Source organism: Citrus clementina, unplaced genomic scaffold, assembly GCF_000493195.1.
Source record: "Citrus clementina cultivar Clemenules unplaced genomic scaffold, Citrus_clementina_v1.0 scaffold_5, whole genome shotgun sequence".
In the NCBI taxonomy this organism is placed as follows: domain Eukaryota; kingdom Viridiplantae; phylum Streptophyta; class Magnoliopsida; order Sapindales; family Rutaceae; genus Citrus; species Citrus x clementina.
In genome coordinates, this window is record NW_006262201.1 from 42,093,760 (window position 1) to 42,120,522 (window position 26,763).

Below are 26,763 nucleotides of genomic sequence, written 5' to 3' on the forward strand. Positions count from 1 at the left end.
TGGGGTGCACAAACATAAGCTTTGGATTTATTTCGTTTCTGCAATAATATCATTTATATCTTCATAAAAATTTCTCTGTATGGTCTGAAGCCACGGTGAGAGCTTTCGTTCTAGTTGGGGGAAAAAAATTGCAAGTACATGGTTGAATATTCAGACAATCCAGTTAACGGTGGGTTTAGATCTTCACAAAAATTTCTCTGTATGGTCTGAAGCAACTGTGACAGCATTTTTCTGGTTGGAAAATAAAATAAAAAATAAAAAATGCAAGTACATGGTTGAATATACAGACAATCCAGTGAACCCAATCGGGGGCCTTTTCCATGATGGTGGAATATTCAGACAATCAATTGAAGCCAATAAATGTGTCCCAGTTAAGCCTTTTCCAGCATAAACCTTCATCCTAGAACCAGAATATTTAGATACACTCAACTCTCTTGACATCGGTGACCACAACGGGGGCAAATATAGTAAGTAGTCTGCCCTTCATCGGCTGATCTTGTCTGTATTTAGATCGAAAAGGAAGAGTGAGACTACGTTCAATGACAATCAATTTTGAAGGGAAAGTAAGAAGAAGCATTAGCATAAGGAAATACTTGTCTGGTTGAATAATACATCTCTGGATTTTGGCATTTTTCACACGCCCTTTTTACCTGCCAAAACAAGATCATTATTAGAGAGAAAAAAAAGAAAAAAAGAAGATTAACAAATACGATACATCAGTGTTTCCAAAATGCAGCTACCTTGGACAACTGTGTCTCCCCTTTATCCCCTTGAGGCTGTTCAAATAAAGATATGCCCAACTCTCTTTTTATTTCCTACAATACAACAAGGGCACACATCAGAAATTGGATCATAGTGGGAATGGCACAAAAGATGAGGGAGAAGATACACAGTTTGAAGGCAAAACATAAGATAAACTAATTTCCACATACATTGCCAACACTGACATCAAACATGCAACAAAATCAGTTTAATTAAGGTTACCGTTTAGGAAACTACTACATTACATATAAAGCAGATACCATAAATTGATCCAAGCAGAAGAAAACCCACAGATGGAATGGAATTTCCCTAATGGACTGACGGCCAACTCCAATATCACCAGCCCAAATAATCGACAGATAACATGTCTTATAGTAAGTATAGCAGACTAATATTTTTACAATCATGGAGCCTAACCAACATAAATTCTGATTTTTAAGAGAAAAATAGAAAGCACATGCACATGGGCTAAATTAAGTGATGCCACCACAAACATAATTTTGCTCAAAGCAATATGAATTAGATAAAAACTAGATGCATCCCAAAGAACCTAAGGTAGCGCATAGTCCCATTCCATTTGAAACAATTGCTTTTCCAGTAGCCTTACTATTTTCCCATTTTATAATTCTCTTAACATTGTAATTCATCCACAAACCTGACTTCTAAACTATTTCAATCCATTTGCACATGAACATCCAATTTAAAAGAACGATCACAACCAAACCAACAATTGAATGCCAGAGCCACAGAAAGTTTGTAAAACTACTATCTCTCATTAAATGAAAGACTACTTTAATTTTAGCAGAACTGTGGTATACAAGGTCATAATCTTTTATAGTTCCTACAATACATTAAGAAACCATTTTAAAAAGACAAAACCAGTCAAGTGAAAGTAAGTATCAGTAATTTAGTTGAAGGCATACTTCGGCAGTAACCGCGTAACTTATTTCTCTGTCAGCAACATCTGCACAAAGTGGTAGTCAGCACAGAAAAGTAAGCCATCACTCAGCAATGAAAAGTAAAAAATGGTTTCATTCATCAATCATCATTACTCCCAACATCAAATCTGCCGCGTGTAGTATTCAGGGACGAACGCATTATAGACATGGCGCATGAACCAATTGTTTTCACACAACAAAATTCTCAATCCAGCAAATACATTAACATGCAGGCTCATTTGGAGTACTGAGAGGTTCGATGGCTATACCTTGGACATTTTTCTTAAATTTGCATGAGGAGCATACGACGTGATTTGATTCCATACGAAGCATTGTCCCACAGAACTTGCAGAACAGGAAATCTCGTCCTAGAGGATCTGCCATGGATGTGCTTTCGATGACTGCTTGGTTGAATAAGGTAGTTTTAGAGGAATACACCATAGAAACTAGTAAACAAATCGATTATGTAGTTCATTGACTCACTTGAGTTACAAGTTAACAAACGAAATCAGTAAAGCCGAAAAAAAATTGAAAAAAAAAAAAAGAGGACACCTATATACTACATAATCGAAAATAACAATAAGCTGCAGATTTATTTTTTCGGTTTTAATTTTTTTTGCATTCCAATAAGCAGGGTTTTGAAGGCATACCTTGATTCGCGGGTTAGGGAGAGATTGAAATGTTTGCTACAGAATTGGAAGAAATACTTCTTTATAAACCCTAAGAACTAATGATAAATCCGGAGCAGGTTCGGGTTTGGGCCTCAGAGTGGATCGATGTGGAGTTAAACTTTCGCCACCCCTCAAAAGTACTTGTAACACCCCAATCCTTAAAGACACCCTATTTATATAATTAAACAGTTTTCCTAAATCTAATAGCCCAACAACGATCAATTAAGACAGAGAATCATTAAGACAATGGAGTAGGTGGTGGCAATTATAAGTATTTGAGCTGAAATTGTTGTTTGATAAATCATAACTTCGATTAGATGCAACACAGTTAAACCACGGCTGTGGAGGATAAAATTAAGATACAATTGTTCTCTGGTCACTTGGTGAAAATGGTTGAATTAGGCAAATTAATGCTTGCCCAATGCCCATGACCCTTCTCTCCCCATCACCATCCATCATAATCTCCACCTTTCCAAACACCATCGCCGGCAACACCTGTTATTACATCTCCGCCGTCTCCTCCGCATCCTTGGCATCACCTTCGACAGTTAGATCACTTCCCACCAGTCCACCACAATATTTGTTTTATTTTTATTTTTTCAAAATAAAGAGAAAACTAGTAATCAAAACAGGGGTCTCGCGTTCCTAACAAGACTCTTTTTGTTATTATTATTATTATGATCCGTGTATTGGGTGTAAAAGTTTTTAACTAAAAGTGTTTAATTATGAAGAAATTATGTGTGAGTTTAAGTTAATATGTATTTGTATTTTGTGGTAATTTTCATTAAGGTTAAAATGTAAGTATAGCATAGTTAGTGTGTGTTTGTACTTTAAATGTAATGCCACATATCCTAGTTTATAAGGGACACGTGGTGAACCAATGGAAAATATTTGGTGTAAAGAAAGATGAGAGAAATAAAGAAGAAAATGGAAGAAAGAGAGTGGGTGAGTAGAGAGAGAGAAGACAAATTTCTCTCATCTTTCTCTACACCTAACACTACTCTGAACCAATTGGGACAAATCTACCTCAAGAGTTGGGATCTGGGTTTATAAATAAATAGAGGCATGCTGCCACTGTTTTGGACTTTTATGCTGAAATTTTGATTTTTGTCTAGAAATACTAGAATCCACTATTTTATAGTTTACTATTCTTACATTATTATTCTAGACAACTTTCGTTGAGCATTGGAGGGTCCTTGCAAGTACACTTTTACTCTTTGCCACTGGATACCGAAAGAGAGAAGGAAGAGCTAGATTGTGAAGGTAAAAATCAGTCCCTTTAACTTAATATTATCTTATGTTGTGTTTTAGTCAATTGAGACATCGGAGGTTTAGAAGTTTATGGAGGAGATTGAATGGGAGTATATGGATGGAAACTTCATATGGGACAAATTACAGTTGCAGCAGGATCTCAGTAAAATTAAGAAAAAAATTTTGTTCTCTTACTAGCGTAGTCAATTTAGTACGCATAAAACTTTATTAGTACACTAACAAATGATGTTTTACACAACTCACTTAAGTGGATTACAGAACTCTAATTCTAGGATAATACTTTCTGCGCGCCTAATGTTGGGAATTTGAGTGGAAATTTAAAAAAAAAAAAAAAAGTTAAACAACACTCTCCTTAAGATTAAATTTCACGCTTTCAGATTTGATATCTCGGTGTAAGAATGATAGACAAAGGTCAATCCAATACGATAATTTGAACAGTAGAATGAAAACAACGATGAAGAAAATATTTATAAAACGAGCTCCTCTCTTGAATTTAGTTTCGTGCACACGAGCCTTCTTTTAATGGGTTTGTCACCCCACCATATTGGATTTCCATAAATAAATCAACTTGAGCTCTCTTCTCTAAGCAATGTGGAATATTGATATCTTGGAATACCAACTCAAATCTCTAACATCAAAATCCTGATCTTTGATTAAGGCTGATTTGTTTCCTTTAATAATCTTCCGTTTTATTTTATATTTTTGCTGTTCTTATTATTCTATATAATTTTAAGTACTTGAAGAGTGTAGAATTTTCCCAAATGGAAACCCGACAACTTGCCAATATACGTACGGCGTTAAGAGAACCTGCGTAAAAAAATTAGCATTGTATGTAAATAGCTCGTAGTGTATCGTGTTCTTCCTTCTTAAGCATGCAGTTGCGTCATGCGTGGACCCGATGACAATTAATGAGCTGCGTTATAATTGGCAAACCTCCTGTACTACTGAATCTGAATTTGCATACTATTGAATTCGTTAATTATGATAGCCAAGCTTAAGGACCACCCGAGGCAGCAGAATTTGATGATTTATTGTTGCTCCGTCTTTTCATTTTCCAATCAATTTTATACCAAATGTCCACCGTAAATGAGTCACCTGTAGCGCGATGGAATTGGAACCGTTGCAATTATGCTTCCCTTAAGATTTGACATTCAACCATAAATCAGTTCACACGTGTTCAGGCATTTTTTATAACTCACCAGTTTATTCGATTGAAGTCACCACTTTCGTAGCTCGTATGTATGCTTTTGTTCCAAGTTGTTGGTTGTCGAAGACAGCATTTTTCCCGAGTAATTATGCTTTTGTTGAAATCATAACTCTTGTAGTATGTCTATCACATTTTTTTTTAAAGTCATAAGTTAGTAAAAGACATCAATTTTTCTTAGTACGTTCGTTTATTGTTTCAAGTAATAAAGAATAATTTCACACGTTATTTATTCTAAGTCATATGTTAGTAAAAGACATCAAATTTTCTAAGCATGTTCGTTTATTGTTTCAAGTAATAAAGATAATGTCACAAGGTTATAAGGAACTAAACTTTTACATTAATAGACTTAACTCAAATTTTGTATGCCATCAAAGCGAGATTAATTAACGAAATGGGTCGTGTTAATTAAAATTAAATAGGATAATATTTTATAAATAATATTGGAATTAAATTTAATTATTCGAAGATTAAATTATTAAAGGATAAATTCTAAATATCTCTTCAACAAATTTATCAAGTAATATGTCCCAAGTCAAAGCTCACTTTAATAAATTGTACAATTTATCAAAAGGCATTGGAAAGAATCGGAGTTTTTGTTTTTATTGCCTTTTCTTGATATTGCCCCTGCTCTTTCAAATCTATCTAGGTCATGACAACAATATTATTCTGAAATATCAATGTCACTTGTTAAAACTCCATCAAATGTTTATATTTTTTCAAAGTTACTGTGTAATTCAAGTATTTAAAGATCATAATCTTTTTTTTTAAAGTCATGTAATTTTTTTTTATTACATGAGATTATAACTAATATTTATAAATCATACTATTATTGTGACCAATTTACATAAATTCTTATGGAACTCTACCTAAATTTTAACTCTCACTAATATTCAAAACCCCACAAGCGTAAAGTAAGAGTATTTCCTTCCTTAATTATATTGTATAATTGAGTGAAGGTAGTTTTCATATAAACATTCATTCTCTATTATTGTGTTCAAATAATAGGTCTTAAAGCACAACATACTTTACTAATATCCAATCTAAATGTAAAATTTTTGAACAATGACAATTTTATGTCCTTATAATTCACCGTAAATTTTAACTCGCAATCAGCTTGAAATGACAATATTATCAAATAACCTAATATACATGTCGTTTTGATAATTTGGAAAGTACTATAATTTTGGTAAATTTATTGAACACTATTAATATAAGGTTTACACAAAATAATATAAGCTTTTCTCAATTACTAGAATCGATTGATGATAATTGCCAAATTAGGCACATATTTTGTATACAATTCCACATTTAGAGATTAATATACTAAAAAATAAACACTTGCGTGCTTACATTTGTTATAGGCAGCAAATTATGTTTAGCTATAAGTCCTTGTTATTACTCAACCGTCTTGGTCCAGTTTATATAACGCAATTACTCCATAGCTTCTGGGTTCTTATCTTGCTGGAGTCTGATTAATTGCTTGTAAATACCATTCTCTTTTCTGAGAAGCTGTTCATGGCTTCCAATTTCAGCAACTTTCCCCTGTTGCAGCACTGCAATTTTATCTGCATTGCGAATGGTAGACAATCTATGTGCTACCATTATTGTTGTTCGCCCTTCCATGAGCTTATCAAGAGCCTCTTGAATCAAATTCTCAGACGCAGTGTCTAATGCGCTTGTGGCTTCATCTAATAGAAGAATGGATGGGTTTTTCAGTATTGCTCTAGCAATTGCCACCCTTTGCTTTTGACCTCCTGATAATTGCACCCCTCTGTCACCAACATGGCTTTGATACCCTTCGGGCATTCTACTGATGAACCCATGAGCATTTGCAGCTTTGGTTGCTTTCATTAATTCAATTTCTGATGCGTCCTCATTTCCGTACTTGATGTTTTCATAAATAGTTGTCGAAAACAATGCTGGCTCTTGCTGAACTAATCCGATTTTTCTCCTCAGAGATCTTAAGTTCAAAGTTCTGATATCATATCCATCTATCAGAACTGTTCCTGAAATGGGGTCATAAAATCTCATGACAAGGGAAATCACTGTACTCTTCCCAGACCCACTTTGGCCTACTACTGCAAGACTCCTGCCAGCTGAAACTTTGAGATTTAAGTTTTCAAATATTGTGATGTCAGGCCTCACAGGGTACTTGAAACTCACATTTCTGAGCTCTATGTTTCCCTTGATTTCAGTTACCTCTTTTGATGCAGGATCATCAGGTTGTATGGCGGTCTTTCTGTAGAGAATGCCAAAAACTGGCCCAAGTGCTTGTGACCCCTTCACAATGTCTGGTGCAAGGGCAAGTGTCTCAGCTACTGCCAGTGCTGTGATTATCAAAACCATGAAGGATTTCATTATGTCGCCAAAGTTGGAGCCTTTTTGCTTGATAAGAACTGATGCATACCAAAGGCCAAGTGCGTAGGAACACAGAGACAGCAACTGTGACACACCATAGCCGAATCCTGATATGTGGCCTCGCAAAAGTGCTTGCTTGTTGGGTTGGCTTAGTTCTGAGGCAAACTGGATCGAAATTCGTTTTTCAATGCCATATGCAGCAACTGTTCGTATATTAGCAATTGCTTCACGTGCTACAGAAGTTGCTCTAGAGTAGGCTCTGTTGTAATCTCCTCCAAAGCCTTTAAGAAAAAGTTGCTGGGAAAAAAAAAACATAAGAAAACATAAATTTGTAGTTGCAGGCGGAAAAGATGATTGAAATGATTACTTGATGATTTCTGTTACTTACCTCAGCCACGAAAGCTCCAATGAGCAGGGGCAAGGAGGCAGCGACAACAGCTGCCAAGCGCCAACTTAGTATAAAGGCTATGACAAATGCAGTCACTGTGAGAGCGACATTCTGCACAATTATTGAGAGGCGGTCAGCCAGAGCACTTCGTACTAAGGTTGCATCTGCAGCTAAAGTTGATATCAATAATCCTGTATTGTTCTCATCCAAATCAAACCAGCCAATCTCATTGGAAAGTATTGCTGCAGTTAATAAAAGAAAAAAAGATTTCAGTTTAATCTGTAAATGCATTGAGTATATAAAATTGAAAAGAGAAGATGAATGAACCTGAGAACATTGATAAGCGAACTCGAGCAGTCAAATGCTCTCCCATCAATGTATAAAAGTAGTGTTGCAACAGATACACGGGTATGGTAACAACCGCCAGTCCAACAAAAATAAGAGCTACCTGATCAACCACTCGTTTGATTTGAGAATCGTGAGGAGAGTAAAATGCAGTCAAGATATGAGTGATTCCAAGGGCAAAAAGAGGAGCTTCCATGCCAGCCAGAATTGCACCAACTGATCCAAGCACAGCATATGGCCACTCTGCTGCATTTAACTTGAGTAATTCCCAAATTGATGGGCTAGGAGCAAAGCTCTGATCACTTGACTGCAGTTCTCTTCTTTTACTTGACTCAAACTCGACATCATAGCGACGACTGCTGGGAAAGTCTCGGAAGCTAGAATGCCTGGAAGAACCAGAGTAACATATTGAGCTTGGATTTGAAAGATGTTCTGATGATTGCAAGTTCACGAGTGCCGCGTATTCGCCTCCCTTGGATATTAAGTCCACGTGAGTTCCACTTTCAACAACTTGACCATTCTTTAAGACCATAATTGTGTCCACATCTCGCACAGTAGATAAGCGGTGGGCAACAACTATTGTAGTCCGATTTGACATAATTTTTTCGAGAGCCCGCTGAACAATGAGTTCTGATTCCGCATCAAGAGCGCTGGTGGCCTCATCTAAAAGCAATATTTTTGGGTTTCTCAGCACTGCTCTTGCAATAGCAATTCTCTGTTTCTGTCCTCCAGAAAGCTGAGTTCCTCCTTCTCCAACCTAAATCCAACAAACCATCAACTATCAGTCAAAATAATAGCATCCAGTAATAGAAATAACAGCTTCCTATATATTAGAAGCGGTTTGGAAAATGACCCACCTGAGTTTGGTAACCATCAGGTAATCCTTCAACAAAAGAATGTGCATTAGCAGCTTTGGCAGCTTCTATTACCCGATCCATGCTTGCATCTTCTTTACCAAGAAGAATATTGTTGGCTATACTTGTGGCAAATAATGCTGGTTCTTGACTAACCAATCCCATCTGTTCTCTCAACCATTTTAACTGAAGACTCTTAAGATCATGCCCGTCTAGCAGTATTTTACCTAGTAAAAATTTGCAATATGTCAAATGACCTCTTTCAAGTTAATAGAAATTAACAGTTAATGCTTAGTAAAGTCAAATACCTGAAGTGGGTTCATATAAACGTTGTACCATTGATATGATTGTGCTCTTGCCAGATCCACTGGGACCAACAAATGCAAAAGTTTTGCCAGCGTCTACCGAAAAGTTCAAATTTTCGAAGACCATATGGGGTCGTGAGGGATAAGCAAAACAGACTTCAGAAAATTCAATTTGCCCCGCCAGTTTTGGCAGCGTAATTCCATCATCACCTGGTCTTTCAGAGGAGTGGGAATTTTCTTTAATAATACTGATAATGTTGGCAGCAGCAGCCTTGCCTTTAGCAATGGCAGCAAGGTTTGGAGCAGCTTGACCAAGAGCACTACATCGGGTAAAAAATGATTAACCAGTTACAGATTCCATAATAGCTATTATATTATTCAGATTAAACTTACAATCCACTAAAGATGACGTTGATAATTGTCGTGAATGCTTTGCCTCCATTTGTGTCTCCATGTCTGACGAGTATACCGGCATACCAGAGAAGCAACGCCCAAGCACAAAACAATAGCCCGTAGGTGAGGCCAACACCAATACCCTTTGCAACGCCACTTTTCTTCCCCTGTTTAAGGGCTTCCTTAAGTGAATGAGAATATGATTCTATTGCTTTCGCCTCTCCAACAAATGCGTACACAGCGCGCACTTGAGAAATAATCTGATCCATGCAAGTGGCGGTAACAAAATGAATTCCTGTGTTCTAATGGATATTGACGGCTTTTATGTATTAAGGACAATGCATTACCTCTTCCGCAACCTTTCCAGCTTCGCCGTAAGCAGCCTCACCTTTCTCAGATAATGTAGACATAGTTATGGTATAAGCTCCCCCTGCTACAGCTATTAATGGAACCACAGCCAACGTGAGCAGTGTCAGCTGCCATACTGACGTGAATCCTACGGCAAATCCAACAAAGAACTGAGAAAGGTAGCGCAAAGCATGGCCTGTCTGCATCGAGATATATAAGGATAGTATTAAGTAGCTTAATCAAATTTTTGTCTAACGTGCTAGCAGACATAGCTACTTGTATGCTGGTGTACCTTGTCACCAATTGCATCCTGCACTAGTATTGCATCGCTTGAAATGTGAAAAATGATATTAGAATCTCTGGCTTCCGTGTCAAAGAAACTCATGTCCTTCTTTAAAACTGACTGAAGATACTTGAGCCGCAAGCGAGCTGTCTGTCTCTCCCCAGTTTGCATCCAGAATGCAACGCCTGAAATGAATATCTCAATTGTGAATTTAAGGAAATCAGGTAAAAATGAAATAGAAAACTACGCTGCGCAGGTGAGACTTCAAATCCAAAAAGCATACCTATCCATGCCGATACCAAAGCAACAAGTCCAAGGTAGACCAAGTAAAGAGCATGCTGCAGACAAATGAATACAAGATCTCATATGAAAATTGGAATACCAACATCCTAAAACTATGATACAAAATAAACAGGCTGTTTTGTGGAGCGGAGAGAAAAGAGATCTCAGATGAAAGTTAGGCATTGGTAGAATGAAGCAGAAGAAAGCCTGGTCAGTCTTAGTAAGTACTAGTGCCATTTGAAGACAATAAAGATTGCCATGATCAGCATTTACAGAACCAACGCCTAAAAACCAGCTAAAACGTCGAGAATTATAACAAAATTTTTTAAAATCACTTCCAATCTTGTCAAATAAATTGAAATTCTTTGAAAAAATTCCTCTTGATTATATGAAGAATAAGAAATAGCAGTTAGTACAAGTTCAACACACCAGCCATATGCTCAAAAGTACTAGTACAGACAGTATCAGTAAGCTCTAAGAAAAGAGTCAAAGAAAGGAAACTTTAAAGCTTGATTTCCAAATGACAGCCACTGGAGGCATTCTTTTTATTTATATTTTACCTCAGAGATGCGAGAGGTCAATCTATGAGGATGTGAAGATAAATGTCCTAAAGAATCGATCATACGACCAAACAAAATGAAGAATACAGGAAGGGTAGCGCCATGGATGAAAGCCCCTAGACTTCCAAGGAACATCAATACACAGTCAATTTTATCAGCAGCAGCAAACAAACTGAGAAATGAACCACTCTGCTTTTTGCTTGGATTTGTTTGCTGCTTCATTTTTGGAATTAAGTTATCATCATTAACCCCACCACCACCAGACGTAGCTAGCTCAACTTCTTCCATCGGAGACTGCAAATTAATTTGTCAGAAAACAGGCGCCCAGAACAAAGGAAATAGATAGCTAAAATCAATCTTGAAAAAGGAACGTGAAAGGCAAGCACCAAGCAGTGTATCATGTGATGAAGTGCCCACGGACGTAAAGAAAAGGCAACTCCGCGACCTCCAATTAATGTAAATGTTTTAATTAGTTGGCCGTCCAACAACTCGATCGGCTGCTTAATTAACTGTCTATAAGTTATAAGTGTAACTGATGGTTAACGTATGGTGCTAAGGGCAAATACGTGAGCAAATAGCGAGTGCGTTAGCCGCTTTCGCTAGTTCATTTACTTGTCGATCATCTACTTTGCTTCTAATTTTGTTGCGTGGACCCTCTAACTCTTAACAATTAGCTGGCTGTGTTACGATAGATGTTCATCATTTACTGGAATAAAATTTGGGGTACCCGTTTAGTTGCAGTTAAGCATGTCACTTGAAAGTTGAACCCTTATCGTGACAGAAAGAGGAAGGCCTGATATCGACCTCAAACCTAATTGTATTGGCTTTCATTTGTGGCTCAAAGTTATTTATCATACCAGCTTCAATTCATGCATGCACATGAAAAGATATCACAATTATTAGAGGTTGAAACGGAAAAGCAAACAGAAGGAAACGTAACAATATCTTTATCACTGCATTAAATTTAAAATGTTGAAAAACTGGACCGTATTGAATAGTTTTTTACCTTAAATTGTCATCATCCTTTGTTTCATGATTAAATTTGAATCGTACGGAAGGATTCTTAAGTCTTAACCATCTACTAATTAAAAAGGCCAGTTGATTTATCTGCTTGGTTTTTCAGTAAAGCGAACGAAGACGAAGAACAAGAACATTGCTTGATTGAGAAGTAGTCCCATAAACCTGACACATATCATCTTCATACTTGAACTAAGGTTTTTTTTTTTTTTTTTTCCTCCAATTGTTATTATATATCTATCTATCTATCTAATGAGAATTTAGATACATACATACGTAATACAATCTAAAAATCTATTGAGACTAATTGACGAAGTGAAAATGTTGAAAGTAAATTGATAGAAGAAATAGAGGTTTTTGAATAATGATAAATTTTATTAAAAAATTCTGAACGAATAAAATTAGGGTTTTGAACTCCTTTTGTAACAAGTCTAAATATCACAAATTTATCAAAATAGGCAAATTCGAAATATAATATGATAATTAAATTTTTCTAATTAAAATAAGAAAAGGAAAACAAATAACACTAAAATTCAAGTTCTAAAAAAAAGATAAAAATTCTAGAAAAATCAACAAAAATAAGAAAAAAAATCTTAAAACTAAGAACCGACTAGGAAAAAAGCAAAATTTTAAGCTCAACCTCGGGGCAGAACGACATAAGCAATTATAGGTTAAATTCGTTTCCTCAAAATATTCGAAACGGTATATTATATGCCGAAAACAGATACCTATAACTCAAGTTATGGCCTCTAAAAAATATATCGCTTGTAATACACAACTACCCTACATCACTAATTTTGATCTAATCCCACTAATATTTGAGAGATACATCGATTCCTATTTTCTTTTTTGTGGAAAAAAAATAAATAAGGAGCCCCTCTAAAATCAAAATTCCAAAGACTCAAAAATCAGAAAATACATTGAGATCATTACTTTCTTTTTTTTTTGGGGGAGGGGGGAGGAGGTATAGTGTGTCTACTGTCTACGTTCTTATTCAAGAGGGGATTAGCAACTGTAGAATAATAATAGCCCGCAACATATAGAAATGAAATGGGCCAGCCCAAGCAATTTTAGTTAAGAAATTATGATGTTGCTGGAGAGTTGGTATGTACCATTCTCAATAAGCCGAAGCACATGCGAGCTGGCACCAAACTCATCCCCATCCCATGTGCTACCCACCAAATTAAAAGTAATGCCGTACTTAATTAGCGTAATTAACGGAATCGAAATTATCGACACTCTGGAAGTATCCCAACAAATTCTTTCGTACGCTAAAAATCAAATTTTAATTTCCAAACTGCCTGAGAGTTTTTTTATTTATTTTTCTCTCCCTCTTTTCGGGATTTTGCACAGGCAACTAAACATCTGCGTCAATTCACAATGAAGCACGTCGGTACAGGGCTGAAGATTCTATATAAACCCGATAAATTAGTGTTAAAACGAATAATAATGGAATGACACTGCCCCGCACGTTCACGTGGGACCCCGTAACATTCTACTTTTCTGTGTGGCTCTATTTTATTAGTAGTTTTGGCGGAAAGTTATTGGATTAACAGACGCACAAGTCAAAGAGCTTTCTTTTTTTTACTTCTCTCTCTCTCTCACTCTTTTTTCTTCCCAAAAATAGTCTTTTTAATTTCAAAAGTATAAAACAGCTTGAAACAATTTTAGTTACATATTTTCAATATTTTATTTATTTTATCTGTTATAGAAATAATAACTATTAAAAATTAAAAATAAGACACGATTTCTCATGAATTCTATTAATAAGCAATTAAACTGTTACAATTTGTGCCCTTATGGGTATTACTTACTTTAGTTAATAAATATATATATATCGTTAAAAATAAAATTCTACTATTGAAATTCCACTCGTTTGAGTGTAGGTCAAATTTAATTATCATTTGATTAAAAAGTCACTATTTAAAATTTAAGTGATAAAATCATAGTTATTTTATTAATAAATTTAGTCAATTTAGGTGAAAATAAGGGTTTTTTTTTTTTTTAAAGATAATGAAGGTCCGTTTTATTTGCCTCTATGTTTTAAAAAATAATTTTAATTATTGTATGGAAAATGAAGATATTGCGGTAAATGATGTTAAGGAGTTGTTGGTTACATAGCTGGCAAAAGGTTGGCTAGGTCAGCTAACATTTCAACCGCAAAGCGATTTCTTTCCCCTTCTCTTTCCTCTCTCATTGGCCATCCCTCGCTTTCTTTTTTTGGTTGGCATTGTTGCTTTTCGCCGCTGCTCTCTCTCTCTCTCTCTCTCTCTCTCTCTGTCTCTCTGCAGATTAGGGTTTAATTACCTTCGCTACCTTAATTCAAGACTTCTTTTCACTCAATTCCTAAGCTCCCGTTGACGAACTGAGTTGTTCTCTTTTAGTCTTCGAAATGAGTGAAGTCTGTGGCAAGAAGTGCACGTAAAGAACCTGAGCAGTCTTCCAAGGGCATTGTCGGAATAAACTAAAAAAGAGAATAGAGATCTGGTGGCGCAAATGAGCGCGTCGAGGTTCATAAAGTGCGTCACTGTCGGTGACGGCGCCGTCGGAAAAACTTGCATGCTTATTTCTTACACCAGCAACACTTTCCCAACGGTCAGTGACTGCTTCTTCTCTTTTTTCTTCTTCTTTAATCCTATTATTTGCCCTTTCTTAATTTCTTATTGATTGTTGCATTGTTATGCCGTTTCGGTTGTATGATCGAAATTTGTATTTTGCTTAATTACTATTAAGTACTTCAATAATGAGATTTCTTTACATAATTTGTAACTATTCGTTGGGAAAACAGGACTATGTGCCAACTGTCTTTGACAATTTCAGTGCGAATGTGGTTGTTGATGGGAGTACGGTCAACTTAGGGTTATGGGACACTGCTGGTAATTTGATGTTTCATTATTTTGTATTTATTCGTCTTTGATTTTTGCTCATTTATTTGTTCAAGTGATGAAAGGTTCTGCTTGAATTGATGAATTGTGTTTGCATATTAACAGGTCAGGAGGATTACAATAGATTGAGACCGTTAAGTTATAGAGGAGCTGATGTGTTTATTCTTGCATTCTCACTGATTAGCAAGGCCAGCTATGAAAATGTCGCCAAGAAGGTTTTTAATTGTTCATGGCTTCTTATTTGGACATGATATGTCTTTGATACGAATTGTGTGGAGATACTGTTTGCTGATGAATGGTTTTCTTGGTTTTGTTTCAGTGGATTCCAGAACTGAGGCACTATGCGCCTGGTGTTCCAATAATTCTTGTTGGGACTAAGCTAGGTAAGATTTTTTGTGACCCCTACTTTTTATTATGGTTCTTATTTTTAAGTATTTGTTAGTAGTCTTGTTTTTGTGGAGGTCGATTGGTTTGACTCCCTAGCGACCAGATGTTCGGCAAATATTTCTGGGATTGTAACCATGTGGCCAACTGCCATAGATCATTTGAACTGTAAGGGCGAGGAGAATGCATGTTTTTGAAAGAAAGATTTGTAGTTCCTGAAGATCAGAGAGTTGCTATAAATGAAAAGTGTAATTAAGATAGATTGATTATTATTCAGGTATGGTAGATGATACTTTTAGGACTGTGACCGTAATATCCCTTTCCCTGCTCCACACAGACTGGTTTAGTGATTAGGGATGTTTTGTTTAGGTTATGGGGGGCCCTCATTTCCTGTTAAACAAATGAAATCAGTAGCCCGTTGATGTTCATTCAAGTCAGGGAATAGGGATGCAATATCCAGATACATTAGAAAATGTCATTTAGTTCGTTATCCTTCTTTCAGATGTGTACATGTGCTTTAAGATATGAATTGATGTATATCCTGCCTTTATTGAGAATCAATGAAGTTATTTGTTTTGGCGTTTTATGTGTTTACAAGATAGTGCTAGTCCTGTATGGAATATCTTTGTTATATGTTCTGAAGGTATCAATGATAAGATGTTTTTGGAATTCTCCCTGGCATAGAATAAGCTAGCATATGTTTGTTATTGTCATCTACAATTTTCCTTGGTTTTGATTGATTGATTGCTCAGTTGCTTTTTGTTGGCTCCTTTGATTGATTTTCTTCAATAAATATTTGTATCCAATTGTAAGATTGTTCTGTGGCTGGGGATGATTGGTTGTGAAGATCTTTCATTTTAGGATAGTCAAACCTTTGTGGCAATTCCGGGGGGAGCTCCATTCTCATAGTTTTGATTTCAGTTCTTATGAACTAATCTGTATTCCTTTCATATATCATCTGTTTCCTTGTATTTTTTTCCCTTATATTATTTATCTCGATGATGAATTTAAATAGTGGCAGTTATTGATTCGGTCCAGAAGGATTAGTCAGACTGTATTTTCATTTTTACCTTCAATTGTGCGTTGGCCATGCCAACTTTAAATCATGGTTAGACTTTGATTGATGCTAGCGATTGAAAGTTCCTAATCTCATAACTTTGTTGTAACCTCTGTTCTGCAGTTTGTTCTTATTGTGAATGCTTTCAATCTCTTTTTCTCTATAAAAATGCCCTCGGATTCTATATGGTCTTTGCCATTTGCAGATCTTCGGGATGATAAGCAGTTCTTTATTGATCATCCAGGTGCAGTACCAATTACTACAGCTCAGGTAGAGTACAAGCATCCTGTGTGTTTGTATTATTTTGCATTACTCTTTCTCTTCTTCCCTAAAACTTTTCAACTTTTTGGTCTGAAATTGCTTTTTCTCTGAAGGGAGAGGAACTGAGGAAGCTGATTGGATCTCCTGCATACATCGAATGTAGTTCAAAGACACAACAGGTGTGCATATTCTGTTCGTCACTTGGCACTTAAATCATGTTCTTGCCCTTGTAATTGATGGGGAGTTATGTGATGCAACTGCAGAATGTGAAAGCAGTTTTTGATGCTGCTATAAAGGTGGTGCTCCAGCCTCCAAAGCAAAAGAAAAAGAAGAAGAAGTCACATAGGGCTTGCTCCATACTGTGAACACAGGAAAGACTAGGTCTTGACAAGAAAAAATGACTTGAACTGCCAGTCTAACTGCAGTCTTTCCGTTGCTGTATCTTATCCCATTTCGAGCCCTTTCAAAAGGAAGCAGCAAGCTAGCGTGGTGTATAATCGCAAACTGACATTCTAGGGATTTATGTGAAAGCATCATCAGATGGTTTATTTCTCAGTTTTTTTTCTTATTAGCCCTGATGCATATTTGATGACTAAGCAATTCCTTGTTAACATGTACGCCTCTTTTGCTTTTCATGTTGTATTTTATCTTGTGTATGAATCAGATTTAGATGCTTATTTTGTTTTGTGCAAAAGATTCGGCCAGTAGTGGCTACTTGAGTTCTTGTCTTGTAACATCAATGTGTTTGATAAAGGTCGTCGTTAGCTTGTTACGCATCCAATTTGTTTGAGACACTAACTGCAATTAACAAAACTCTTTTTATTACCAAACGATGTAAAACAGAAGCTTTAATTTCTTAGTAGATGTGGATTCGATGGTGCATCGGCTAATGATTTTTTCAATCTGTAATTAAAGTCGTGTTTAAAATTGAGGTGTTGTAAAAATAAAAGTTAGTAATATGTTGTAAATATAAAATTTAAATAATAGTTTAGATAAAATTATTAAAGATATAATAAATTTTTTATTATATAAGTGAAAAATCATATCAACATAATTTTTAAATTATAGTTGTCAATCTCAAACGCACTCTAAATATGCATGATGATTGTATAAAACTAGAAAGATTTTTTAGTTTGCAAGTAAAATTGATGGATGGTATATAACCAGAAACTTGTAAACAATTAGTAAATTATTTGGAAGATGTTCGAAGATTAGGTTATTCATCGAAAGATTGTGTTTTATGATGGGTAAAATTTATTATTTATCTTTTGGATCTTGAATTGACGGTGTTTTACTACTGGCAAAAGCTATTAAGTATTTATTTATTTTTTGGTCTTATTTTGATCGAAAATGGAGGGGTCTCAGGTACATGGTAATGCTAATTAATTTAGTTGTTTTCTTATTACATAAGATTATTATTTATATTACAACTCATATTACATAAGAGTATAATTGATATTTATAAATCAGACTATTACTGAGACTAATTTACATTAATATTTATAAAATATTATCTAAATTTTTAACCCTCACTAATATTTGAGAAATATTTAGCTCACATTTAATAAAGAAGAAGACTATTTTTACTTAATTACATATTATAATTAAAGAATAAATTACCCTCACAAAACATTTTTGGAGTTCGAATTCGGAGGGCAGCAGCCCTGCCCATCCGGAAAAAGGCCGAGTGGCTATTAATTCAGCTGTTAAATTCAATTGAGGTGGGAAAAAAGGGTCTGGCTCCGGATTAGGCTAAAACTCCAAAGCCGAAAAAAAAAAAAGGTCCAACACTTGTGACTCTGGAACTCAATCAAATGTATTAATTATGCCATCGATCGAAGGCTTCTCTATGTATGTTACAGTAAACATAAGAAAACGAATATAAGTGACGCAACTTTCGCACGACTAAGTAAACAGTGCGTTCCTTCTCAAATAACTCAGGCTCCCTTGTTAATCTAATTTCCTCCTCCATCAAGTCGAGGCTCCAATCGAATCAAATTAGAGAGCAATATGATGTTAAGCGGAGACGAAGACGAAGAGAAATGGCTGGCGGAAGGGATCGCCGGCGTCCAACACAATGCCTTTTACATGCATCGCGCTCTGGTACCTTCTCAAATTCTAATTCCAACAAGCCCTAGCTTTCTATTAACCCTCGATCTAAACTCTAAATTTACAATCTCAGGACTCCAACAATTTGAGGGAAGCTCTTAAATACTCGGCTCAGATGCTCTCCGAGCTTCGAACTTCCAAACTCTCCCCGCACAAATACTACGAACTCTGTAGCTTTCCTTATTTGTCCTTCTTTCATATGTTTTCTTTTCTTTTCATTTATTTAGTAATTTTTTTTTCCTTTCTGGAGACATGCGAGCTTTTGATGAATTAAGGAAACTAGAGATGTTTTTCAAAGACGAAAGCAGGCACGGTGTGTCAATCATTGATCTTTATGAGCTTGTTCAACACGCTGGCAATATTTTGCCTAGATTGTAAGTGACAATTAGGTCTTCTTATGTAAGCCACATTTTAATTTTCTTAGATTGAAATTGATGTTGTTAATTTACTACCAGGTATCTGCTATGCACAGTAGGTTCTGTTTACATTAAATCTAAAGAGGCTCCTGCAAAGGAAGTTCTTAAAGATCTTGTTGAAATGTGTCGCGGTGTTCAGCATCCGATACGTGGATTATTCTTAAGAAGTTACCTTGCTCAAGTCAGCAGAGATAAGTTGCCTGATATTGGTTCTGAGTATGAAAGGTAAGCAGATAATCTGGTTTAATATCTTCTTTATTGTTAAAAAATTTAGAGTTTGGTAATTTGATTAATTTGACTGCTTTACCTTTTGCATTTAACTCCATTGTTGCAGAGATGCTGAGACTGTGATGGACGCTGTAGAATTTGTGCTGCAGAATTTTACTGAGATGAATAAGCTTTGGGTTCGAATGCAACATCAGGTTTCTTGTCCTTCTGCTAACTCTTATTGTGTTTGTACATGCATGGCACCAGAGTACTTGCATGCCATAAAAGTAGAAATGAATCATCAGAGCATGATTTTTTGGTCATGCAGGTGTTATGGTGCTAGTGAATCATTCATTCTCTTTGGTGATCCTGAGTTGAGGCCTTCAATTGGGCTTTCTGGTCTGCAGGGACCTGGACGCGTAAGAGAGAAGCGGGAAAAGGAGAGGAATGAGCTTCGTGATCTTGTAATGTCAAAACCTGAAATTTATTGCTAGATGAAAGTATGAAACAGAACATGCATATACAATGTTTCCTCGGAGAAGTCTCACTTCTATTTTCTGGAATTCTTTTACCAGGTAGGAAAAAACCTTCATGTTCTCAGTCAGATTGAAGGCGTTGACCTTGAGATGTACAAAGAAAATGTTCTTCCTAGAGTGTTAGAGCAGGTCAAATGATATGATGCTTTTTTCAAAACTTGTGTTCTGATCTAGAGAATATCTTAATATCTTGATTATCTTTCTAAGATGAATCCAAATTGGCTTGTGCAGGTTGTAAACTGTAAAGATGAACTTGCCCAATATTATCTGATGGATTGCATTATTCAGGTCTTTCCAGATGAGTATCACTTGCAAACCCTTGAGACACTATTGGGCGCCTGCCCCCAGCTTCAGGTTTGTTTCATGGGTTAAACTGGAGACTATTTCCTCTTCAGATAATCAAACTGCTGAGCTTCTGATCTTTCTATATTCAGTGTCTAAGGAGTTTCAAGATTCTTCACACCCCCCCACCCCCCCGCCCACCCCCCATCTAAATTGGGATGGGGTTTTGAGATAGGGAGTTATAATTTTTTATAGGGTGATTGGGTAAACTTTTTTATAGCACAAATAGTCTTAGTTTTTTGTTTTTTCAGCGGACAGCTGATCCACTCTCTGTTCTAGATCTCCGTTATTAATACATATTTCAGTTTCTGATCCCCCAGGAAATACAAAGGTGATTCTGGAATTGAGAAAAATTATCAAACTACGTGGTCCTTATAACATTACATATAAGGCCTACAAGGTTGTTTAAGTGTTCTGATTTCTTGCTTCAGCCTTGAATGACGGAGATACAACTCTGATTAAAAATTTTATGATAAAATTTTGTTCAATTCAAATGTCAAATGTCAAATGCAATTTTCTTTCTTTCTGAATTTGGGAGATATGCTGTTACTATTTTCCTTAATGCATAATCTTTTATTCTCAGCCAACAGTTGACATCAAGACAGTGCTATCTCGACTAATGGATAGGTTGTCAAATTATGCTGTTTCGAGTGCAGATGTGAGTTATCCATATTCTATTTTTGCATGTTGTTCTGTTACACTTGGTTGATTATGGTTTTATGTTTTCACCCTTTATCCAGGTACTACCTGAATTTCTTCAAGTCGAAGCTTTCGCTAAACTGAGCAATGCCATTGGGAAGGTAACATGGCTGCTGCCATGAGGCTGCAAATGTACTTTGTAATATTTGCAATTCTTGAAAACATACATAATTGTAGAAGTGAAACTTAAAAGGACCTTGGTATTAAGCCAAGAGAAACATGAAAAGTGAGATCTAAAGGAGTATTTTCCATACTTTTTTGTGCAAGATCCCAGTGGATGATGACATGATGAGTATAAAAAATTACTAAAGGTTCAGTTTCTAGAAAGAGTTATCATATGTGAGAAATGAGTGTGAATTAAATGACGATACCTAAATTTTTCCCCTTTTTTCATCTTTCTCTGTTTTCTCTGAGGAAGGATGTGGAATTAGGTGGGAAGAATTAGTGTTAGTTGCTCAACTCTAGTCTGGAGTTGTTTTACACAATTTTATCAGCAATTTCTCAATTGCAGGTGATAGATGCACAGGTTGACATGCCTATTGTTGGAGCTATATCTTTGTATGTCTCTCTTCTTACGTTTACACTCCGAGTTCATCCTGATCGGCTGGATTATGTCGATCAAGTGCTGGTATGTTTCCTTTAAGTGGTATGTGTTGAAGTGCCCATGTTTTTTTCTTTTCAGTTTGACGTGCTGGGCCTGCTTCATTGTGTCTTTTTTTCACTCCTAGTTGATAGCACTGGACAATGCTGTAGAGGGCTTGATGGTTCTTTGTTGTGATAAATAATCTTACAGGGTGCATGTGTTAAGAAGCTATCTAGTGCGCCAAAGCTTGAAGACAGTAGGGCAACCAAACAAGTTGTTGCACTTTTAAGTGCTCCATTGGATAAATACAATGATATTCTCACTGCCTTGACACTTTCTAATTATCCCAGAGTTATGGATCACCTTGATGATGGAACAAATAAAGTGATGGCAATGGTTATTATTCAAAGTATAATGAAAAACAGCACTTGCATATCAACTGCAGAAAAGGTATAGTTCCCTATTTTCTCTGGTGATATCAAATTTTCCTCTTAAAAATGTGCTTAATGTGCTCATTGTAGGTTGAGGTGTTGTTTGAACTAATAAAAGGGCTCATCAAAGATTTGGATGGAGCTGCTCAGGATGAGGTATATATCAAAAGTTTCATTTCCGTCGGAATTCTCTTGTAAACTTGTGTTTGAATTTAGATTGACCCTTAATCTGCTGTTCATTCTTCATTTATTATTATGTTATATCTTGGTCTTAGGATTTATCTATTTTGCTTAATTTATATTAATGGGTAGTGACCCCCTTTTTGTTGTATATCTTGTTGGTGGCCTGGCATTGTATATCTGCCAATAGCTTGACGAGGAGGATTTCAAGGAGGAACAAAATTCTGTTGCTCGTCTCATACACATGCTTTACAATGATGACTCGGAGGAAATGTTGAAGGTGAGTATAACATTGTCACATTTCAAATGTCTTCTATTGCTAGTCTCACTATTATCCTTTCTCCTGGAAACATTTGGATCTGTTTAGCAACTCTCTCCTATGCTTGGTTATAGCTTTCTCTGTTATATCTTGGTTATTTCCTGTTAGATGCTTACATAATTCTCTTATATGATTTTCTAAAATTCAGATAATATGTACTGTAAGGAAGCATATTATGACCGGAGGACCGAAACGGCTACCGTTTACCGTTCCTCCTCTTGTCTTTTCTGCTCTCAGGGTAAGTTTCTTTTATTTTCAGCTTGTCTCTTTATTATATCAGTGCATTCATCTCTACAGTACTTGAATATGGTACATTCAGTTGTATAAAAACATGAGACAGTGCATCTGGGGTTGAGGGATCAGAACGTAGTTTGCTATGAGTTTATTTTACCTCCATGATATTAAATTATTATATCAAGTGTGAACTTAAAAGGACAATAATTTTAGATGGTAGTTTGTATTATTTGAAATTCTCAACTTAGCAGCACTACTTCATTTTCTTCATGGATGTTTGATGCACTTAAACATACTGCAGAAGTTACCTCTTGTATTTAAGAATGCACAGGACTTCTCAATCATGGTCTTTTAGAATGACACGTGAAGGAACTCTACTGTGGTTTCTATCTTGCAGTTGGTTAGGCAATTGCAGAATCAGGATGGAGATGTAGCTGGAGAAGAAGAACCTGCAACACCGAAGAAAATATTTCAGCTCTTGAATCAGGTTACTGTTTAATAAATTGTATAGTTTCTTCTAAGAAGAGGTTTCACAATCTTGATGTCCTTAGGTTAATTATCATCTAAGCAATTATGTCACAATCTGTTAAGTTAGACGTTTTCTTTCGTTGCCACACTATTGTTTTTCTTAACGACGTAAATCTTGTGTCATTTGGACTTACCATTACAACCTAGAGCTGGTTTGGGATTCCTTTTCCTGTTGCCTGAATGTGATTATTTCCAACTTTGGATTGTTCTTGTGGCAGCACTCATGAGAAAAGTGTTTTATACTACCGTAAGCTTGTTTCCTTATTCAGATAATATATCTCTTATCTGATTTTTTTTTAATTAATCATATCTGTGCTTATGCTATCTGCTTCCAGACTATTGAAACTCTTTTATATGTTCCATCACCTGAAATGGCATTGAGATTATACCTGCAATGTGCTGAGGTAAGTTTTGGCTTAATCTCATTTTGAAGCATTAGTTTTTCTTATAATGGATCTTTTAGTTACTAAAAGTTTTAGCACATAATTTATTTTAAAACTATATCCTACAGAACTCATTCCTGCCTTTAACCTCTAATAATTTTGGTTTGTTGGCAATCAGGCTGCTAATGACTGTGATCTCGAGCCTGTTGCCTATGAATTTTTCACTCAAGCATTTATGTTATATGAAGAAGAAATTGCGGTAACTTTTCATGAATAATTTACTTAGTTGTTGCCATCATTATGATGATGTCCGCTTGGCACTCTTCAATTTGCTTTTTTAACATTTATATGTCCTTGCTTTTAGGACTCCAAAGCCCAGGTGACAGCAATACATCTGATAATTGGAACTCTACAGAGGATAAGTGTATTTGGTATTGAGAATAGGGATACTTTGACACACAAGGCCACTGGGGTAATAATGCATGGATTTCATCTAATTATTGTGCTTGGTTGGTATCCCAAAATCTTTTTAACAATTTTGCTTTGGGTCAGTATTCTGCAAGGCTTTTAAAGAAACCCGATCAGTGCCGAGCAGTTTATGCATGCTCACATCTCTTTTGGGTTGATGATCAAGATGGTATTAAGGACGGAGAAAGGTGCATAGCCTCAAACCTAACATCAAAGGATATTAACTCTGGTTCAAATTCATGCATCAAATTTACATGCATATTTGTATACTGAGCTGTGTCATTATCATATTTTAATGGTCAGTTTCTTATGGGGATGGAATTGTATATCTAGGCATAGTAACCATATCTTCCTTTTTAACTATATGATTCTTAGTATTTCCATGATTGTAGGGTCCTCCTATGCCTAAAGCGTGCCTTGAGGATTGCGAATGCTGCTCAACAAATGGCCAATGTTGCACGGGGTAGCAGCGGGCCTGTAGTTCTCTTTGTTGAAATACTTAACAAGTTAGTGACCCTGAGATTTACCAAATCAATTCTTTCCCTCTCAGACTTTAGCCTTATGCCATGTGGATTTTCATTTTTAATGGGGTGGCAACTCTTTGGTCTACCCCTCGGGGGTCAGTTAACCTTGTCATTCCATCCATTTCACTGGGTTTAAGCCAAATGATTTTGTTTTTGCTTGATAGAGCGGGAGAGAGTACTGGTCTTCTAGCCAAATGACTTGTGTTTTTCGCTTGGAAACTTAGATAATTTCGCTGCTATGTTTCAGGTACCTCTATTTTTTTGAGAAAGGAAACACACAGATCACAGCTTCAGCAATACAAAGCCTCATTGAGTTAATCACTAGTGAGATGCAGAGTGAGTCCACAACCCTAGATCCTGCTGCTAATGCTTTCTTTGCGAGCACGAAACGGTACATTGAATTCCAGAAAAAGAAAGGTGGTGCAATGGGTGAGAAATATGATCCCATCAATGTGTGACTTTTTTGAGCTCGATACAGAAAACTTCTCGGAAAAGTAAATACAGACCCCCCCCAAGTGTCAAAGTCTTAGATTCATTATTTTCATGTCACAAATGAAAAGAAAATTGATTTCTTCTGTTTAAGGGTTTTATTGTCGCTGTCACCTTCACAGGTTTCTGTAACTTTAAGTGTAATAAAAAAAAAATTTTTTTTAGGTGTTAAGTTGTTAACCTATGGATTATAATCATGGCACTTGTGTCCTGATGCTGAGCATACACTTGTGTCCGGCTACTGTGCATATTGTAATACGAGGGGGAAAAAAAAAGAGAGAGAGAGAGAAGAAATGAGAGATGATGAATGATACGAAATTACCGCTGCAAGTCAAGTTTGTCGAATGAGTAAGGACAGCAAATTGATCCTCTCTCTTTATTTTTGCTTGAGTGGCAGATCGAATGGAATGATTTATTGACAGATCATTGTCAATGAAGTTTTGCATATTCAACTATGGCATTGATCGTGCATGCTTAACTCTACTAGTGGATATTGGAGAGATCAAATTTTTTAACCAAAAATCTGGGTAATTAGCCTGCGAGATTTTTCAATTTTGGAATTTTCTTAAAACACAGAGAAATCGGCGTGTGCAGTGACTCTGCGTTTGTTGGTTTCGACTTTTGAGAAAGAAACTTGATTTTTCTTACCTTACGAAGCCGTGCACCCAATGGAACTTTGACTTTCAAACTAAAATTAAATAAGCCGTTCCAATTACTTTTTTTTTTATAAATTAATTATTTTTAATTATTCACGCTTATTTTTCAAAACTTTTATTGATCTTGTATTTTCTTTTAGAAGACGAAAACAAAAAATTCATCAATTTACTTTTTTTTTAAAAAAAGAATAATTTAAAATATTAAAAAATAAAAAGAATTATTTAAATTTTTTTATAAAAATAATCAATTCAACAAGAGTAATCTAAAATTTACCGCCAATAAGTACACGTTAACCACGTTTTATTATTAATCTTCACTGTCACATTAGGTGCACCAATAGCACAGGCGGCCGCGGCTAATTGCTTACGTCAGGTGAGGTTGTTGTTGTGTTTTTGATAAGCAAGTAGTTTACAACGGTCAAACATTCAATAAATACGAAGATTCCTGTCGTCTCTTCTTATCTTTGTATATTAAAATCCTTTTGTTCTTTTTTGAATGATCGAATTTCTTCATATTTGATCTCGACGTTCTTTATTATCATTATTTTATTCTTTTTTTGTTGTGGGGGAGGGGGAGGGGGAAGGGGAATCAATGAACCGACTGGGACTTTTCTTGTGAATATTTGTTTATATTTTCGATCTAGTCTCTTCCACACCACTTGTAGTTTTTCTGCTTAGAAAAAAGAAGGTTAAATACATGAGAAATCATTTAGAAAACTTGTGAGCACATTTAATTTGACTGATATACCCATAAACTATTGGCAAGTGTGAGAAAACTTGAAACCAGGTTTCTTGGTTTTAAGAGAACTAAAGTAATGATTAAGAAGGGAATATCACTAAAGAAGAGCATAAAAAACAAGCAATTGCTTCAGGAAATAGTAATAGCCAAAGATGCTGCAAAGTATTAAAACAGGGAACTCGTAAAATTCGCCAGCTTTGGAAACCATTTCGTCACCTTACATGCTTGTCCAAGCTCAGGTGCTTTTTCTTTTTCTTTTTTTTTTTTGGGGGGGGGGGGGGGGAGGGGGGGCGGGCCGGCCTTTGAAGAAATGTTCCGCCCTCCGAATGAAAAAAAATCTTCCCCCGGCC

General features: G+C 35.9%; 5 protein-coding genes across 11 annotated transcripts in view; 3 read left to right on the plus strand and 2 right to left on the minus strand.

Annotated features, from left to right (window-relative positions):
* Positions 1-106: 106 nt before the first annotated feature.
* LOC18041641 (DNA-directed RNA polymerase I subunit RPA12) lies at positions 107-2,388 on the minus strand. Of its 4 annotated transcripts, none has more exons than XM_024183979.1 (6): positions 2,351-2,388; positions 1,970-2,146; positions 1,686-1,726; positions 741-815; positions 594-650; positions 111-500 (listed from the first exon to the last, which is right to left on the minus strand). In XM_024183979.1, exons 2-6 carry the CDS (start codon positions 2,139-2,141, stop codon positions 426-428), a joined length of 420 nt encoding a protein of 139 aa, XP_024039747.1. In that variant the 5' UTR covers positions 2,142-2,146; positions 2,351-2,388; the 3' UTR covers positions 111-425. The 4 variants fall into 4 exon arrangements, with proteins under 4 accessions (XP_024039748.1, XP_024039747.1, XP_024039746.1 ...); XM_024183978.1 differs by having other exon boundaries at positions 1,970-2,182; positions 2,351-2,384; XM_006435146.2 differs by having other exon boundaries at positions 115-500; positions 1,970-2,101; positions 2,351-2,386.
* A 3,694-nt stretch (positions 2,389-6,082) lies between these two features.
* On the minus strand, positions 6,083-11,363 carry LOC18041642 (ABC transporter B family member 13). Its single transcript, XM_006435147.2, has 10 exons — positions 10,967-11,363; positions 10,408-10,462; positions 10,134-10,309; positions 9,841-10,041; positions 9,494-9,753; positions 9,104-9,420; positions 8,799-9,022; positions 7,924-8,698; positions 7,597-7,838; positions 6,083-7,505 (listed from the first exon to the last, which is right to left on the minus strand). Exons 1-10 carry the CDS (start codon positions 11,252-11,254, stop codon positions 6,282-6,284), a joined length of 3,762 nt encoding a protein of 1,253 aa, XP_006435210.1. The 5' UTR covers positions 11,255-11,363; the 3' UTR covers positions 6,083-6,281.
* Positions 11,364-14,115: 2,752 nt separating this feature from the next.
* LOC18041714 (rac-like GTP-binding protein 5) lies at positions 14,116-17,351 on the plus strand. The gene is made up of 7 exons (XM_006435149.2): positions 14,116-14,578; positions 14,772-14,859; positions 14,974-15,083; positions 15,188-15,251; positions 16,515-16,579; positions 16,684-16,749; positions 16,834-17,351. Exons 1-7 carry the CDS (start codon positions 14,480-14,482, stop codon positions 16,933-16,935), a joined length of 594 nt encoding a protein of 197 aa, XP_006435212.1. The 5' UTR covers positions 14,116-14,479; the 3' UTR covers positions 16,936-17,351.
* A 993-nt stretch (positions 17,352-18,344) lies between these two features.
* Positions 18,345-25,348, plus strand: LOC18040505 (vacuolar protein sorting-associated protein 35B). Of its 2 annotated transcripts, XM_006435151.2 has the most exons (22): positions 18,345-18,673; positions 18,753-18,849; positions 18,930-19,053; positions 19,135-19,320; positions 19,430-19,517; positions 19,710-19,766; positions 19,878-19,967; positions 20,070-20,192; positions 20,764-20,838; positions 20,921-20,980; positions 21,391-21,507; positions 21,673-21,912; positions 21,984-22,049; positions 22,264-22,353; positions 22,541-22,630; positions 23,024-23,113; positions 23,490-23,558; positions 23,716-23,796; positions 23,902-24,009; positions 24,090-24,193; positions 24,398-24,511; positions 24,777-25,348. In XM_006435151.2, the coding sequence occupies exons 1-22, from the start codon at positions 18,581-18,583 to the stop codon at positions 24,985-24,987; spliced, it is 2,373 nt and encodes a 790-aa protein (XP_006435214.1). In that variant the 5' UTR covers positions 18,345-18,580; the 3' UTR covers positions 24,988-25,348. The 2 variants fall into 2 exon arrangements, with proteins under 2 accessions (XP_006435214.1, XP_024039742.1); XM_024183974.1 differs by lacking the exon at positions 23,490-23,558.
* Positions 25,349-26,222: 874 nt separating this feature from the next.
* LOC18040506 (probable receptor-like serine/threonine-protein kinase At5g57670) overlaps positions 26,223-26,763 on the plus strand; it is a 4,101-nt gene continuing 3,560 nt past the window's right edge. For all 3 annotated transcript variants that reach the window (XM_006435152.2, XM_024183975.1, XM_024183976.1), the window contains exon 1: positions 26,223-26,652. The gene's annotated coding sequence lies outside the window, so the exon portion shown is untranslated. The remainder of the gene's footprint in view (positions 26,653-26,763) is intronic.